This window comes from Capra hircus, chromosome 12, assembly GCF_001704415.2.
Source record: "Capra hircus breed San Clemente chromosome 12, ASM170441v1, whole genome shotgun sequence".
NCBI lineage: Eukaryota > Metazoa > Chordata > Mammalia > Artiodactyla > Bovidae > Capra > Capra hircus.
In genome coordinates, this window is record NC_030819.1 from 66,235,971 (window position 1) to 66,252,417 (window position 16,447).

Here is a 16,447-nt window from a genome sequence, read left to right on the forward strand (position 1 = left end):
TTCTTTTCCTAGTTTCTTGGGATGAAAGATTAGGTTACTGACTCGAGATCCTTCTTTTTTAACATAGGCATGTACAGCTAAACATTTTGCTCTGAACACTGCTTTACTTGCATTCCTATGTCACTGTGCTTCATTTTCTTTCATTTCAAAGCACTTTCTAGCTTCCTTTGTAATTTCTCCCTTGGTTCACTGATTTTTAGAAGCATGCAAACTTAAAATTTCCACATATTTGTGAATTCCCCACATTTTCTTCTGTTAATTGCCTATGTCACTTCACTATCTTTAGAGGGCACACGTTGTACAATTTCAGTCCTTTGACATTTATTGAGGTTTGTTTTATGGTCTTGAATATGGTCTGTTGCGGAGAATGTTCTTGAATGAGCATTCTATAGATGTCTCTTAGGTCTTACTGGTTTATAGAGCTGGCCAAGTCTTCTATTTCCTCAATGATCTTCCTCCTAGTTGTTTTCTCCATATTGAAATGGATGATTGAAATCCCCCACTATTACTGTTCAAATTTCCGTATCACCCTTCAACTCCGTCAGGTTTTGGTTTGTGCATTTTGGGGCTCTGTCATTAGGTCATACGTTTATAACTGTTATAGCTTCCTAATTATCATTACAATGCATCCCTCTTTCTGTCCAATAACAACGCTTTAAAGTCTATACCATCTGATATTAGTACAGCCACTTCAGTTCTCCGGTGGTTACCATTTACAGGGTGTATCTTTTTTTATCCATTTACTTTCAACCTGTTTGTGTCTTTGACTCTCCAGTGTGTGACCTGTAGATAGCACACGGCTGGATCATGTTCCTCCCTCTCCATCCCGTCAGTCTCCACCTTTTTAATAGGAATGTTTAATACATTTACCACCTGCAAGCGTCTCTGCTGATGGGCAAGGACAGCTGAAGTGGCTTTACTAACGGCTTTTCGAAGTCTTTTATGGAGGTTTAACTCTCACATCCTCTTCTTAAGTTTTGGGTCAGGTTCTTATTTCCACAACTGCTACTGACCCCTCAGCAGCTGAGTATCAGTTGCCACTGATTGTTTTTGACCAAGGCCCTGAGGACAAGGTTTTCCTGAAGATCAAGTTCTGAGCTCCCGTCAGGTCAAGTGACAATGAAACGGGGCTTTTCCAGGGAGCTGGACAACAGGTCAAACAGGGACAATGCTTTCGGAATGGGCCTTTTTTTTTTTTTTTGAGGCGCCCCAAACAAGCCCTGCCCATCCAGTGGTTGCAAGCCTGCTGGTTTTCAAGGTTACTGCAGACCTGAGCAAAGAGAGATGAGCGCAGTTCAAGTTGCAATGCCATAAACCCTGCTCAATGAGATTCAGCAGTTTTTCTTGAATAAACACTCCTCAACTGTTGGAAGCCTTTGGCAAATTTTAAGAGTTCTGAAATAGCTGATTTTGGCCATCTCTGCCAATGTTTTCACTGCTTTTAAGGAGGGATGGATCTACCACCATCAGATTGTGAAGGCTTGGTATGAAAAAACAACTCTTATTGCTACAATGCTTAGTTGATAATTTTGTGTGTGTGCCTGAAGCACATAAGGTTACTTTTGACTCTAAACTAAAGGCTCTGTCAAAGATACAGAGTTTAAAATGTCTCATTTAAATTAGGAAAATCCTGGGTCATCCCTTGGGCTAGTCCCTTACCTATCAAGCTTGAAATCTCCGTTTTTTCCTTTAACTTTTCTGTGTACCTTCAGCACAGCTGAAAGACAGCTAAATTAATTAAGGAAGAAAAAAATCTGCTTTTAGACTAGTCGGAAAGAATCAGAAAAGAAGGAGTGTAAAGAAGGGTTTTCCTCTATAAACTATTTTTAATTGATATCTATTTCTTTAATCAGGTCAGCACAGAAAGAACACAAGGTCTTAAGTCAGACAGATCCATAATCTATTCCCAGCTCCTCTTCTTACTTAGCAGTGCAGCCTTGGGCAAGACATTCAATCTCTTGTACCTCACTTATTTCATTTACAAAATGGGCACAATAATTAATTTATAGGTTTTTGTTAGGCTTAACTCAATGTGAAAGTGCCTAGAACATGCAATAAGCACTCAGTTAAGAATCAGTTTCCTTGCTCTTAACTGTGTGGAAACATTAAGAGTGTGCTAGAAATATTCAGGTCAAAATATAAAAGTCAAGAATCCAAGCACAGAACTGACCAAAGGGCCTAACAATTAGCCATCCAAGAGGAGGCTAAATCAGTACCAGTGGAGGCACATCTTAGAGATATTGTGGGTTCAGTTCTAGACCACTGTAACAACGTGAATATTGCAATTAAGTGAGTCACACAAACTTTTTGGTTTCCCAGTGCACATAAAAGTTATGTCTATTAAGTGTATAACAGCATTATGCCTAAAAAAGTATAATTTAAAAATATTTTATTGCTAAAAAAGCTATCATTTGCTCTTTCAGTCATAATCTTTTTGCAATAGTAATATCAAAGATCACTGATCAACAAATATAACAACAATGAAAAAGTTTGAAATACTCTAAAAATTACCAAATGTGACACAGAGGCATGAACTGAACAAATGTTGTTGGAAAAATGGTGCCAATAGACTTACCCAAAGCAGAGTTGCCACAAACTGTTAATTAAAAAAAAAAAGAAAGAAAAGAAATGCAGTAACTGCAAAGCACAGAAAGCAAAACACAATAAAATTATGCCTGTATAGTCTTCGCTGCTGGCTCAGTGGTAAAGAATCTGCCTGCAAATGCAGGAGACATAGGAGATGCAGGTTCAATCCCTGGGTGGGGAAGATCCCCTGGAGAAGGAAATGGCAACCCACTCCAGTATTTTTGCCTGGAGAACTCCACGGACAGAGGAGCCTGGCGGGCTACAGTATGTGGGGTCGCAAAAGAGTTGGACACAACTTGGCAACTAAACAACAAAAACATATTCAAGAAACCAGAACGCAAAGCATTTTATGTGCAAAAATTAGGATAACATATATTAAATACTCAGCAGTTTCTGGCACATTCAATGTGCTTGATAAATGTTACATGAATGTGTTGTTTGATTTTTAGAAAAAATTCTCAGTAAGAAATGATAAAAGAAACTTTTTATATTTAATGAGCCAAACTTCATTTATATGGAATATTTACTCATGTGAAACACCTTCTAAAACCATGCTGAGTGAAATAAGACTTCACATGATATTTTTAAAAAAGTAAGCTTTACCCTTTCTTTTTTTTTGACTGTTTTCTCTTACATAAGAGGTGACACCATAAGCCATGCTGGCTAAAACTGTTTTCACAAAAACAAAAAATTCAGACAAATCAGAAGCAGGTACTGAGTCTTTTGCGCCACTTTAGATTCAATAGTATCTTAAACTTCCCCATTATCTCAAGCCCTGCCACTTAAGTTTCTTGTGTCTAACCAATTCCACATAGTTTCCTTATGGTCTCCGTCTTCCCTGTAAAGATCCAACCTTATGTCTCACTGGTCACCATCAACCCTACAGGCAAACCTTCCATCTGTTTACCATCCCGATCTGAACCCCTCAACAAAGAGGGAACTCTAGATTGCTACTTTCCTGACACGTGAACTTTAAAGAAAACATACAATGACACAGAGACAACTGTGTACAGTAAACGTAAAATAATAGCTCATCTGTATACAGCATTTAGACCAGACAACATCCTTTATATACATATACACATAAACATGGGCTTCCCTGGTGGCTCAGCAGTCAAGAATCCGCCTGCAAAGCAGGAGCTGCAGGAGCTGCGGTTTCAATCCCTGGGTCGGGAAGATCCCCCAGAGGAGGGCATGGCAACCCACTCCAGTATTCTTGCCTGGAGAATCTCATGGACAGAGGAGTCTGGCGGGCTACAGTCCACGGGGTCACGAAGAATCAGACGTGACTGAAGCGACTTGAGCACACAGATATGCATACGCACATATACATATACATAATATACCTCCATGAGGGAGGTACAATTTTAACTTCCAATTTTTTAATGAAAAATTTGACTGAATTTAAGAAACCTGTCCAAGGTCATAGAGCTATTCAGCTATACAGAGAGCCAATATTTAAATCAGGCAACAACATTTTTAAACTATGATCCTTTAGAGAAACTCTTAATCTGAAGACTCTTCCTTCTTAACTCAGGAAATGAGAAGGAAGCTCTGAAGCACAATAATTATCTTGGTATAACTGCTGTCCTGTGACACTAACACCTCAAAGCCCTATCCTGTCCTTCTTAGAGTCTTCTTGCTGAATCAGCTGCCCTCACTCCAAGCCAGCCCGTACCCCACAATGCCAGGGGTGAAGTGAAAGGAAGAGGAAGGAGGGGGAGCTGAGGAAAAGGAGAAAGAGAAAAAGACAGGATCAAAAAATATATAAAAGAAGGATGAGAGAAATCTATTGTGAGATACAAGAAACACTGGTGATAAAAACAGTTAAGTGAAGTTTGGTAAAAAAAAAAAAAAAGAAACTGATCTTCCTATTACAATATCCTACGCACAGCTGTATACAGCCCTGCCCCCAATTATCTATGACATTTTAATGCTTAAAAATTAGGGTACAGCACATAATCAAAAGCATAGACTTAACCATTCAGTAATTTTTAATGAATATGTGTAATGGTGATTTCAGAGGGTAAGAAAAGAACAGTACATGACAAAACATGCTCATTAGGAAGAAAACAAAGTTCAATATTTACAAGAGGTAACTGACATTGCTTTAAATAAGTGAAAGCAAATTCAGCAGATAACAGTAAATACAAAATATAAAATAGTTTAATGTATCAAATCAAGGTATTTTTCAGTTACATGATTATGTTCCTCTCTAAATATTTAATCTGTAATAAAACCATTCAGTAATTTTGAAAGGTTACTTGTAAAGTATTACACAAGCCAAAATGGAACATTATTTTTCATCTGCAGATACTTATCAACTAGTTTTTAAACCTGGCAGCTGTTTCTTATCCCTCTCCTGGTTAAGACAAGTTTCTTCATACTGTTCAAAGACACGAAACAGGGGAAAAGAGAAGAGCCACCTTTTTGCCAAGTGTTCTCATGACTTGGAAGCCATGCGCATTTGTTCCTGACCCTGTCTGATTTTGGCACATAGCAGATAAGCGCTGAGAAACACACACCCACTGTTACATGGAGAAGAAGGAACAGACATCAAAGCACCACTCATTTTATTTTTAGATACCATATCAAGGCTACTCAGGTTTCTTAAGAAGATCCAGCAGGGGAAAAAAAAAAAGATTATCACTCTCATGCTCATGTAATGCTGTGCTCTAAAATAGGTCTCAGTTCGTTTTTAGACTCTAGTCATTAGAATATACTCAGATCCGCTGGTTCCTTCTGCCTGATAGCCAGGGATATCTCCTTGGGAAGGCTTTGCTAGGACACAAGTATAAGGCATGCAAGACAAATCAGCACAGTTTTCAAGCTACTTGCCGCTTCCAGGAATGCTAATTTCAGTAACAACTATACGCCTTCCCTTCCCAAGATGTCAGCACTATTATCAAAGAGATCTGGGTCATTTTCCCTGCTTTGAAGCTCTCAGCTTGCTCAACCACTACAGGAGGCAAACCAAGAAAAGCTGGAGTGGCATGGACTAGGGAAACAATTTCCCAGTAACGGGTTCCTCTAAGAATATCTTTTCAGTTTGAAGTTTTGAAGAAAAAATAAAAGTGCCAAGACCTCCTGAGCCAAGACCACAGGAGATAAAATCTCTTTTTTTTTAAGGCTGACCTATCAGTGGCCATGTTTCTAGGAATGGCTTGTGCACTAAAGAAACTAATGCAGAACTCCAGGTTTGCAACCACTCAAAGCCACAAAGGTCAGCAACATAAGGAGATGGAGCCGAGGCCTTGAAATACGTGGGATGCAGGAGAATCCTGGAGAGGCAGAAAGGATAGACCTGGCTGGGATATCCAATAACAGCGCTGGTTCATGGAAAGGAGGTGAGTCTGGCTCCTGGTCATCACACTGACAACGGAGGGCACTCAGCCTGGCCCTCCCACTGCCCCCATGGGGGAGAGGACCATCAGCTGCAGGCAGAGTGGCCTTGCACACAGAGCAGAGGGCCTGGAGGACCTGGGAGAGCTCGCGGTCTCTGCCCCTTAACTCCTATTGAGCGTTGGGCAGATTATTTGACTTCTTGAAGTCTTTAAAATGGGGAAAGCCTCTGTGGACTACTTCCCATGGTTGCCGTGAGGGTCATATACCAGCGTGTATTATAACAGTGTAAGAGATGGAAGATACGGGCCTAGCAGGTGGGTTTCCTAAAAATGATATAAACCTTGGCAAAGCAAGGAGAGTTGGACATAACTAAAGTGACTGGGCATGCAGGCACTGCTGTACCTCTATGCCATTCAAAGACCACCAATTCCCAGGACAGGCCAGGTCACATGTGGCTGAGGCTCCTGGCTGGAGCTGGGTCTCACTGCTGAGTGAAGGCAGGGGCTGGCTCTTGAGCCATCCGCACTTTCCCTTCTTCTGGACAAAGGGGACACCCTCAGCACCCTCTGTGGTCCTCCTCTCCCACCTACACTGCTCATGGAGCTCACAGCTCCTCAGTTACAACTCACGGGGGGTGGAGGCTGGGTTACAAGCAGTCACGGGGAACAGGTCAGAAGGCTGTCTTAAAGACAGACAGCTAAGAGAAGGGGGCAGCTTCTGCCAGCAGACACCAGGAGGTTTGAGGCCTGGGTGCAGGGTGTATGCAGCCTGTTTCATACGGACTGGACGAAGTTGGTTTAAAAAGACGAAGTGACCGCTGAGACAGGCAGACACCCTGGACCTCCGGGTGCTGGGGCGCCCTACTCCCGAGGCCTCAGAACTCTCCACCACCCCGCCACCCTGCCCCACACAGCTAGCCTTTGCCAAGCACACATGGCCCTGCTAAGGAAGTCCTGAAGAAGCGTAAGTCAGGTTTTCTAACATACCATTAGGATGTGTTGGTCCCACACGAAAGAAAGAGTAATTTCCAGACTAAGGTAGACCCATGATCCATTCAAACAAGCATCCTACTTATGGCAAATGTGCCAGGGTCGCTTGCAGGAAACCACTTGTCTTCAAAAATTCAAGCTCAAATGGCTTCCAAAACATCCTAGCCTGGCCGTACGTTCACTATGGGTCTATGAATTTATCTTCACCCTTCTGGCATCTGACTGAATTTTCTGTCTTTGTCCACTCGTAAAGATAAGCCATTCCTAATATGTACTGCCTACCCTGTGAAGCTGGAGAAGGCAATGGCACCCCACTCCAGTACTCTTGCCTGGAAAATCCCATGGATGGAGGAGCCTGGTAGGCTGCAGTCCATGGGGTCACTAAGGGTCGGACATGACTGAGCGACTTCACTTTCCCTTTTTACTTTCATGCATTGGAGAAGGAAATGGCAACCCATTCCAGTGTTCTTGCCCGAAGAATCCCAGGAACGGGGGAGCCTGGTGGGCTGCCCTCTGTGGGGTCACGCAGAGTCGGACACGACTGACATGACTTAGCAGCAGCAGCAGCACCCTGCGAAGTGACAATTCTTATTTGGTTGATTTCTTACAGTATAAATAAACTAGTCACAGTTCAGTTCAGTCGCTCAGTCGTGTCCGACTCTTTGCGACACCATGAATCGCAGCATGCCAGGCCTCCCTATCCATCACCATCTCCCGGAGTTCACTCAGACTCACGTCCATTGACTCAGTTATGCTATCCAGCCATCTCATCCTCGGTCATCCCCTTCTCCTCCTGCCCCCAATCCCTCCCAGCATCAGGGTCTTTTCCAATGAGTCAACTCTTCGCACGAGGTGGCCAAAGTACTGGAGCTTCAGCTTTAGCATCATTCCTTCCAAAGAGATCCCAGGGTTGATCTCCTTCAGAATGGACTGGGTGGATATCCTTGCAGTCCAAGGGACTCTCAAGAGTCTTCTCCAACACCACAGTTCAAAACCATCAATTCTTCGGTGCTCAGCTTTCTTCACAGTCCAACTCTCACATCCATACATGACCACAGGAAAAACCATAGCCTTGACTAGACGGACCTTAGTCGGCAAAGTAATGTCTCTGCTTTTCAATATGCTATCTAGGTTGGTCGTAACTTTTCTTCCAAGGAGTAAGCGTCTTTTAATTTCATGGCTGCAGTCACCATCTGCAGTGATTTTGGCTCGTCACAAGCCTCTTCAATGCTCAAAGTATGACCTACAGATTCTCTTTGTCAGCTTATTCATGTCACGGAGTTTCTGTCTTTCTCAAAAAAAAAGGAGAAAAAAATTTTGGCCCCCTAGAAGATGCCATGGAGAAGAGAATGGCAACCCACTTCAGTATTCTTGCCTGGAGAATCCCATGGACAGAGGAGCCTGGTGGGCTACAGTCCACAGGGTCACAGAGAGTCAGAGAGTCAGAGAGTCAGACACGACTGAAATGACTCAGCACACACACAGCTCTGCATTAAATCAGTCTAGCCATCTTTCCCTAATTCTATGTAGAAGTATAGCACACAGAGCCACATAGTACTCTTGTGTAACATCAATGTCCCTGGGTGTTTTAGTCACTGTTCTAGCAAATAAGAGTAAACAGTGAAATAAAAGCAGGAATAGAAAAATGAGAGAAAAAAAAATACCACTGGGATTTATTCTATGACACCAACAACACAAAAAGGTTAGAAAAAATATTCCTAAAATTGTTATTTTTAAGTGGCTGGATGATGGGCAAATCTCTTTTTTCTGTATATTTTTCTGCATTACTAAAATTTCTGCACTGACTATGTACCGTCCTAACTTAAAAAATGTTACTGAAAAAAAAACACTGGAGAACAATGTGGTTAAATAAACAGTTAAATGGTCAAAACCGAGGTTAAATGAGCAGCTGGAGATGGCAGAGAGCCCTGTCAAAAGCTGTGGGGACATCAGGCCCTCACAGGGGGATCGACTCTGGCTGGAGAGCCTTCAGTGGCCCGGATCCTCGCAGGTTCAGGAGGTAGAAAATGGGCTCAGAGCAGGTCAGAACCTTTCACCAGAGGGCTCCACTTCAGCAAACAACCACACCTAGAACAGAAAGGCCCTTCCTTTTAAAGGTATTTTAAAAGGACATATGAAGGACCTCAGAACAAAAAAAGCTGGAAGGGTCTGGTGGCATGTATGCTTTCAGAGGCGAGCCTACCACTGAGGAACTAATGGGGCCACTGGGGAGAAAGTGCCTGGATCCTCCCCAGCTTCAGGCACGCCCTGGGCATCCAACACACACTCATATATAAATGACAAGGAACTGAACAACCGCGATGAAACGCGTAGGTGGTGGGGGAGGTGCGACCCAGTCGCACACTAACAGCGGGAGCGCCCCGAAGGCAGGCTTCCTGCAGGAGATGACACCTGCGCTGGGTTAGAGATAAGAGTTCTTCAACATTTCTTTGCCAAGCAAAGTATGTGAAAAAGAGTGCGCAGGGGTCCAGGCAGGCACAAGTCATGGGCACTCAAAGAAAGAGAAGCTCTGTAACCCCAAAGGAGTGCTAAGTATTTCACTGAGGAATCCAGTAAATAGACAGTAAGAGTAAATAGTGAAATCAAGGCAGAGACAGAAAAGAGAACACTGGAATTCATTTTGTGATACGTACAAACGGCTTAGCTTCAGGGAAGACAAAGGCGAACCAAGCCTTGAATCAAGGGTAGAATTTGGATGGAAGGGGAAAGGGAAGAAAAAGGACAGTATGAGCAAAGACAAAGGCTGTGGGGAGAAACAGAATGAAAGACATTTGTTCTTTCAGCAAATGTTCATTGCATGCCTCCTCTGTCCCAGGTCTGGGAGTTAAGAGGTTGGGGTCCAAGAGGGGGCTGACATTTAATTCAAGCCAACAGACAACAACCCCGTGAGACCAGTACTATTCTCCCCACTGCAGAGATGAGGAAATGGAGGCTTTACAACGAGCAGCTTTTCCAAGGACACAGAGCTTATAAATAGTATACATCTACTTTTTAGGTGTGTTTTTATTATAGCCAGGCTTTCGAGAACGTTGATGAGCTGTTTGTTTCTTAAAACATCATGGTTAACGCTCAGAGCGTGGCGGGGGTGGGGGGAGAACCAAGCAGTCCCTATTCTGCTATTCAAGTGGAAAAAAAAAATCATGAGCATGTCTTACTTTCCTTTTATGAATTCTTTTCTGCCCTGGAGGATAAATATGTGGGAGTCTTGAGTCCTGACTTACAAACATCCAAGGCTTTTTGGAACAATTGCTAGCAGGACCGGATCAAGCTCTGGAAACCGCCGGATTATACTGACTGGCAACTGATGGAGTCCATTCACTCCAGAACGTGCTCAGAGAGCAAGGGGAGCGTGTCCAGTGAGCGGTCATCGGAGAAAGGTCAGCCAGGTTAACTCCAAAAACATTTCATAAAGACAAAACCAGATTGAGGATTTGTATGGAACATGTGAAAAACACTCTGCTGGAAAACTCAGAGACTCCCTCTCGGCCATCAGCCTTACTATTCGGTAAACGACACATCTTCCAGGAAGCTGCGCTGAATGATTTGGAGCTGTGGAAAGTCAGCACATGAACCCGCCAGGTTCCCTGTCTCTGGCCAACTTAACGCAGGTTACCCCTAGGTGATCAAGCTCTTCTGGAAGCAGAGAAGCTTCCAGCCCACAAGGTGTAATTCTAAGCACAGACACACATACATGCAAATGGTATTGACAAAGAACAAAATAACCTGCTTACACTCTTCTGAGGCTAACCATATGCCTTCAGGTAAAAAGAGGAAAAAAGTTTTATTTTTTTAGGGTCACTGAAAAGTCATTTGGGTCTATAGTAATTCTTTCTTTGCCACATTAAACTTTTACTTTTCAAACAAGAGGTGTTTCTTGTGGGCCTATGAAAAAATAGCTATGAGTCTCTAATCAAATGTAACATTAATATAAATTTTCTCTATTATTAAATAAGAAATTTGTTTTTCCTTTTTAATTTAATCTTTTTTAATCCATTAATTAGAATATAGCTTTAAAGCTTGCAGTCATACAAATCTATTTTTGTGTTTCTTCTTGAGAGACAAATCTGATATTATTCTGTGTGATTAACATGGCACCTCACATGCAAGGGTCGTTTCTGTACTTGGAATGTCTAAGGCAGGCAGGCCTGGAATAATCTCCCAGACAGCACTCCCTCTGCACTCCACCTCCAAAAGCTGGCATTGCTAATGTGATCTGTGAGGGAAAAATACCAAATACCTAAAATACTTTAAAACGTGTATTTCCATAAAGTAAAGGGAAATAACTTTATTGCAGAATTTGTCTACAGCTGAAGATGTTTAATCCAGTTTGACCTGAAAGGGAAAGTGTTAGTCGCTCAGTCATGTCTGACTCTTTATAACCCCATGGACTGTAGCCTGCCAGGCTCCTCTGTCCATAGGATTTTCCAGGGAAGAATACTGGAGTGGGTTGCCATTCCGTTCTCCAGGGGATCTTCCTACCCAAAGATCAAACCCAGGTCTCCCACATAATAGGCAGATTCCTCACCATCTGAACTACCAGGGAAGCCCTAGTTTGACCTGGACTCTCCAATCAGGCAGCGGCTGACTAAGGCGAGATTTCAGCGTGATCCCTGAGATCGTTTCTGTACTTTCCTTTTCCCTCACATAACGTTAGGGTTTCCCAACCCTTTCATGTTTCCTCGGGGATGGCTAAGTAACAGAGTTCAGCCACAGGAGCTCACAGTCCTCTCTCCTGCATTCACTGAATCCGTTCCTGCTGGCATCCACTCCAACTTATTAGGACCGACAAGCATACAAAACTTGGACTAGAGAAAAATATTAAAAATATAACTTAAAACATTTACTTTTAGGGCAGCAAAGAGAGCTGGAAACTTCTACCTTATTCCAAAAAGTAGAGATGTTCACGGTCTCTTATAGCAACTAAAAGTGCAAACCAGCTAGTGTTCCAGGCCATGTGGGAGAAATGTTGAAGACCAACCCAAACTGCAAGAAACGCTTACCTTGCTGAAACGGGAGGCCATTCTGTTTCCACTGGCCTATAAAAATCAAGGCCCCATGTCTGACTATCTCACAAGTGTCCCTTCCAAGTTTCAGCTCTTGTTTTTCTGGGATATTGGACTTCTCAGACAAACTGAAAACTAGCAGCAGAGAGACCTAACTAGTACTTTTTAATACGTCCTTTACTGTGTCCTCGTATGGCAAGGTATGGGCTTCCCCACTGATTCAGCAGGAAAGAATCCACCTGCAATGCAGGAGATTCGGTAGGAGCCATGGGTTTGATCCCCGGGTCAGGTCCCCTGGAGAAGGGAAAGGCAACCCGCCCCAGTATTCTTGCCTGGAGAACCCTATGGACAGAGGAGCCTGGGAGGCTACAGTCCATGGAGTCACAAAGAGTTGAACATGACTTAGCAACCAAGCAAACAACAGCGGTAGGGTACGGTTCTCCTCCACTCAAATGCATAACTTACTGGGGCAGACTTTTCATCTACTGGAAGAAAAACAAGAAGTCTGTGAAGATGGGCCTCATACCCTGTACTTACATGTACTCCCGTGACTGTGGGAATTCTGACCCACCATAAAGATAAAGACAGCTAAACCTGAGGCTGGCTGTTTCTATCTCCCAGTCCAGCTCCCTAGGGCTGGCCTATGCAGTGGTTCCTAGTGGAACCTCTGACCAGCACCACTGGCATCACTGGGTACCTTGTTAGAAATGCGCATTCTGCCCCCAGACCTACTGAGTCAGAGACTCTCCGAGGCTCAGTTCCCCAGGTAACTGATGCCCCCAAGTTTGAGAAGTACAGTTGCACAGAGGTAACTATCACGCCACCGGCATCTGTAACTCCAGAGCCTGCAGGTGGCAGTAAAGGCCAGTTAGAAGAATTACAGGCACTAGAAACTCCAGTTCTAAGTGTTCCAGAGCCAGCCTGCCTGACCACACTGTTCAACAGTTTCTTAACAGCTGGCTCAGCCTCCTCCAATGAGTTTGAAGGTCACGGTACGTCCCAGCTTTGAACAGGAACTGGACTGAAATTCTTGTGGTCCGAAAGAAGAAACATTGACCCTATGAATTTCAGGGATGCAATCAATATTTAATTATCTTAAAGATTTTGTGTTTAATACTATGAGGATACAAACATACTTGAAGAATGAAAATTTCAATACTTATTAAATAGAACAAGAAATTAAAATTATTCTCAGCCATTATGTGTATCTGAATTATTTTTATTCACTCTGAATGATTAGAGTTCCCACCATTAAAATCTCATTGAGATAACCTGGTAACAGTGAGAAATTTTCTACTGTAAAGCATGTATCAGGCATCCCTTTACTATTTACTAGACTCTATGAAAACCCTGAATTTTGCATTAATTTGCCTTACACAAACTACAAACATCTCCAGTGAGGATGTGGAGCAACAGGAACTCTCACACAGCTGGGCAAATAAATCGGTACAACCACTTTGGAAAACTGTTGAGCAGTGTCCACCAAAGCTAAACACAATATCCAAAGCCAGCAATTCTACTCCTGGGTTTGCACCACAGAGAAATGATTACATCCTGCTACTTAAAGCCTCATAAAAGTGTTTGTAGAAGTGTAACTCCTAATACGGAGAAGGCAATGGCAACCCACTCCAGTACTCTTGCCTGGAAAATCCCATGGATGGAGGAGCCTGGTGGGCTGCAGTCCATGCGGTCAAAAAGAGTTGGACACGACTGAGCGACTTCACTTTCATGCATTGGAGAAGGATATGGCAACCCACTCCAGTGTTCTTGCCTGGAGAATCCCAGGGACAGGGGAGCCTGGTGGGCTGCCGTCTCTGGGGTCGCACAGAGTCGGACACGACTGAAGCGACTTAGCAGCAGCAGCAGCAACTCGTAATAGTTACAATCAGGAAAAAATAATGCAAATATCCATCCTCAGCAGTGGAAAAAAATAATATGACTATGCATACAATAAAATCGACACAGCAAGGAAAACACAAATGAACCAACAATCCTTACCACTGCTACAGACTACAGATGAGCCTCACAGACGTAACGCTGAGTAAAAGATGCAAGGGGTTAAGAATCACATGCTTGACCAAACACGCGGAACAAAATACCTGGTGACAGAGGTCAGCATAGAGGTTACCGAGGCCATCTAGAACAGGCAAGAGGAGCTCGCAGGATAAATTCTAGGTCTTGATGTGTGGAATGGTGACAGGGGTGTACACATATGAAAAGTTCACTGACTTGCACACTTAAAACTTTTACACTTTACTATATGTACGTGGGTTTCCCAGGTGGCTCAGCAGTAAAGAATCTGCCTGCCAGTGCAGGAGAGGCAGGCATGATCTGGGTCTGGGTCGGGAAGATCCCCTGGAGGAGGAAATGGCAGCCCACTCCAGTATTCTCATCTGGGAAATCCCATGGACAGAGGAGCCTGGCGGGCTACAGTTCATGGGTTCACAAAGAGTCGGACCGGTCATGACCAAATGATTAAACAACAATATATATGTTATATTTCTTTATAAAGGGACAACGATATGTATACTTCTCTACAAAGAGAAGAAAAGTTAAACACATACAAAATATCCTTGACAGATTATCCTGTAATAATTTTCAATACCTATCATAAAAATCTTCCCTGATGGCTCAGAAGGTAAAGAATCGGCCTCCAATGTAGGAGACGTAAGAGATTCAGGTTTCATCCCTGGGTCAGGAAGATCCCCTGAAGAAGGAAATGACTATCCACTCTAGTATTCTTGCCTGAAAAACCCCATGGACAGAGGAGCCTAGCGGGCTATAGTCCAAGGGATCACAGAGTCGGACACGACTGAGCAACTAAGCACACATAAAAATCTAAATTACTGGGCAACTACATCTGACATCAGAGTATCATTTACTGCAAAAATACTGCATTTGCTGAGCTACATCTCAAAATTAGATACAGAGAAGAATGGGCTTTCCTATATTCAATTACGCCATCAAATCAATGTATCCTTCTATGAAAAGGCCAAAACTTTCTGGCTTGCACTCCCTGGTCCCAAACTCCATTTATTCTGCCACTTCATGCCATCATAGGTGGCAACTGACGTCCATCATCTCTAGCCCCTGCAGGCCTGGATGTGGTCACCATCCCGGGGAGGCTGACAAGGCTGGCTTCAATCCTTAGCTACCTGCCCGAATCTCTCCGAATCACCCTTGTCCTAACCCCCACCACTATGCAGCCTCACAAATCAAGGCATGTCCCAGTGGAGGGAAAGTGTTAAGACAGCACAGCCTTCAGGTCAATGCGAACCTATTGGATTCTAGGTTCCGATCTAGTAGGGCTCAGACGCTAAGACAACTGTCGACTAGGACATACCAAATTACACCCCAAGAGCAGACACCTCCAGGCCTCGCCGCTGGCCCCCAGGTCCTGAACCCACGCGGCCCTCCCCAAGCCTGCGCCGCTCCCTCCAGGCCACCCGATCCACAAAGAACCCGAACGGGAAAAATCCACTCGGTCTGCTTCTGCGCTTCCGGCTCGGGTTTAAAAACAAAAAGCGAAACCGAGGGCACTGTGACCAAGAGGAGGAACCACGTGTTCCGGGTGACACTCGGGTCCCCCACGCGCGGCCGCGGGGGCAGGGCCGGGGTCGGCAGCCCCTAGACTCGGCGCTGACTCGCAAACAGTCAGGGTTCGCGCGCGCGCGAGGGACCGCGGGCCGGAGGGGGCGCGCCCCGTCGCCGAGAACCCGCCCGGCGCGCTCCTGGGCCGGGCCGCCCAGGGCAGGAGCCCGGGCCGCGCCCGCGCGCCGCCGCCCCGGGGCCGGCGTGGTTACCTGGGAGCAGGAACACGTGCTGCCAGACGCGAGCCCCGTCCCCGCCGTCCGCGCCGCGCGCCATGCCACTCGCCCGCTCCCGGCGGCCGCGGGCCTCAGCCCTCGGAGCGCGGGCTCGGCGAGACGCGGGTGGCAAATGGCGGGAGAAGGGTCGATTCCGGGAATGCGGCGGGGCCCGGGGCGCGCGGCCGGCCGGGCGAACGTCGTCTCGTTTCCGGAGTCCGCCAGCGGCCCAGATTTCAGAGTTTAAATTGAGCGCCGGGCCCAGGCTGCCGGCCCCCTGGCTCGTCGCCCGCCGGCAGGGAAGGGTCGCGGCCTCTCCCCCCTCCGCGGCTCGGCCAATGGTAGCTGCTCACCCGCGGCGCCCCGTGACGCGGCCCGGGGGCGGGGTCGCCTGGGCCCGGAGGCTCCGGGTCCGCGCTCCCAGCGGCCGTCCGCGCGCGCGGCGGGGCGCGGCCCCGGGGAGATCGCGGCGAGGCCGGGTCCCCGGGCCATGGGGCACCCGGAGGCTTGACGCTCGCCGCCCCAGTAGGCTGGCGGACGCTCGCACACCTGGCCGGACGCAAAGCCTGGCGCAAATTCCTCCTGAGGACGAGAACTGTCACACCCGAATCCTCATGCCGCTGTTCCTCGTCAACGTTTCTGGATAGCGCTTGCATTCTGCGTTGGAATTAATGCCAGAATCTGGTGTGCTTTGTGA

The 16,447-nt window shown here is 45.4% G+C and overlaps 1 protein-coding gene across 4 annotated transcripts in view; it reads right to left on the minus strand.

Moving 5' to 3' along the window:
- The window catches only part of RNASEH2B (ribonuclease H2 subunit B), a 76,000-nt gene extending 59,878 nt beyond the window's left edge, over positions 1-16,122 (minus strand). For 2 of the 4 annotated variants that reach the window (XR_001918910.1, XM_018056281.1), the window contains exon 1: positions 15,748-16,122. Coding sequence is in view for 3 of the 4 variants with exons in the window: in XM_018056281.1 (XP_017911770.1) it covers positions 15,748-15,811 (64 nt within the window). In the remaining variant the exon portion in view is untranslated. The remainder of the gene's footprint in view (positions 1-15,747) is intronic. The other 2 variants (XM_018056279.1, XM_018056280.1) reach the window with 2 other exon arrangements.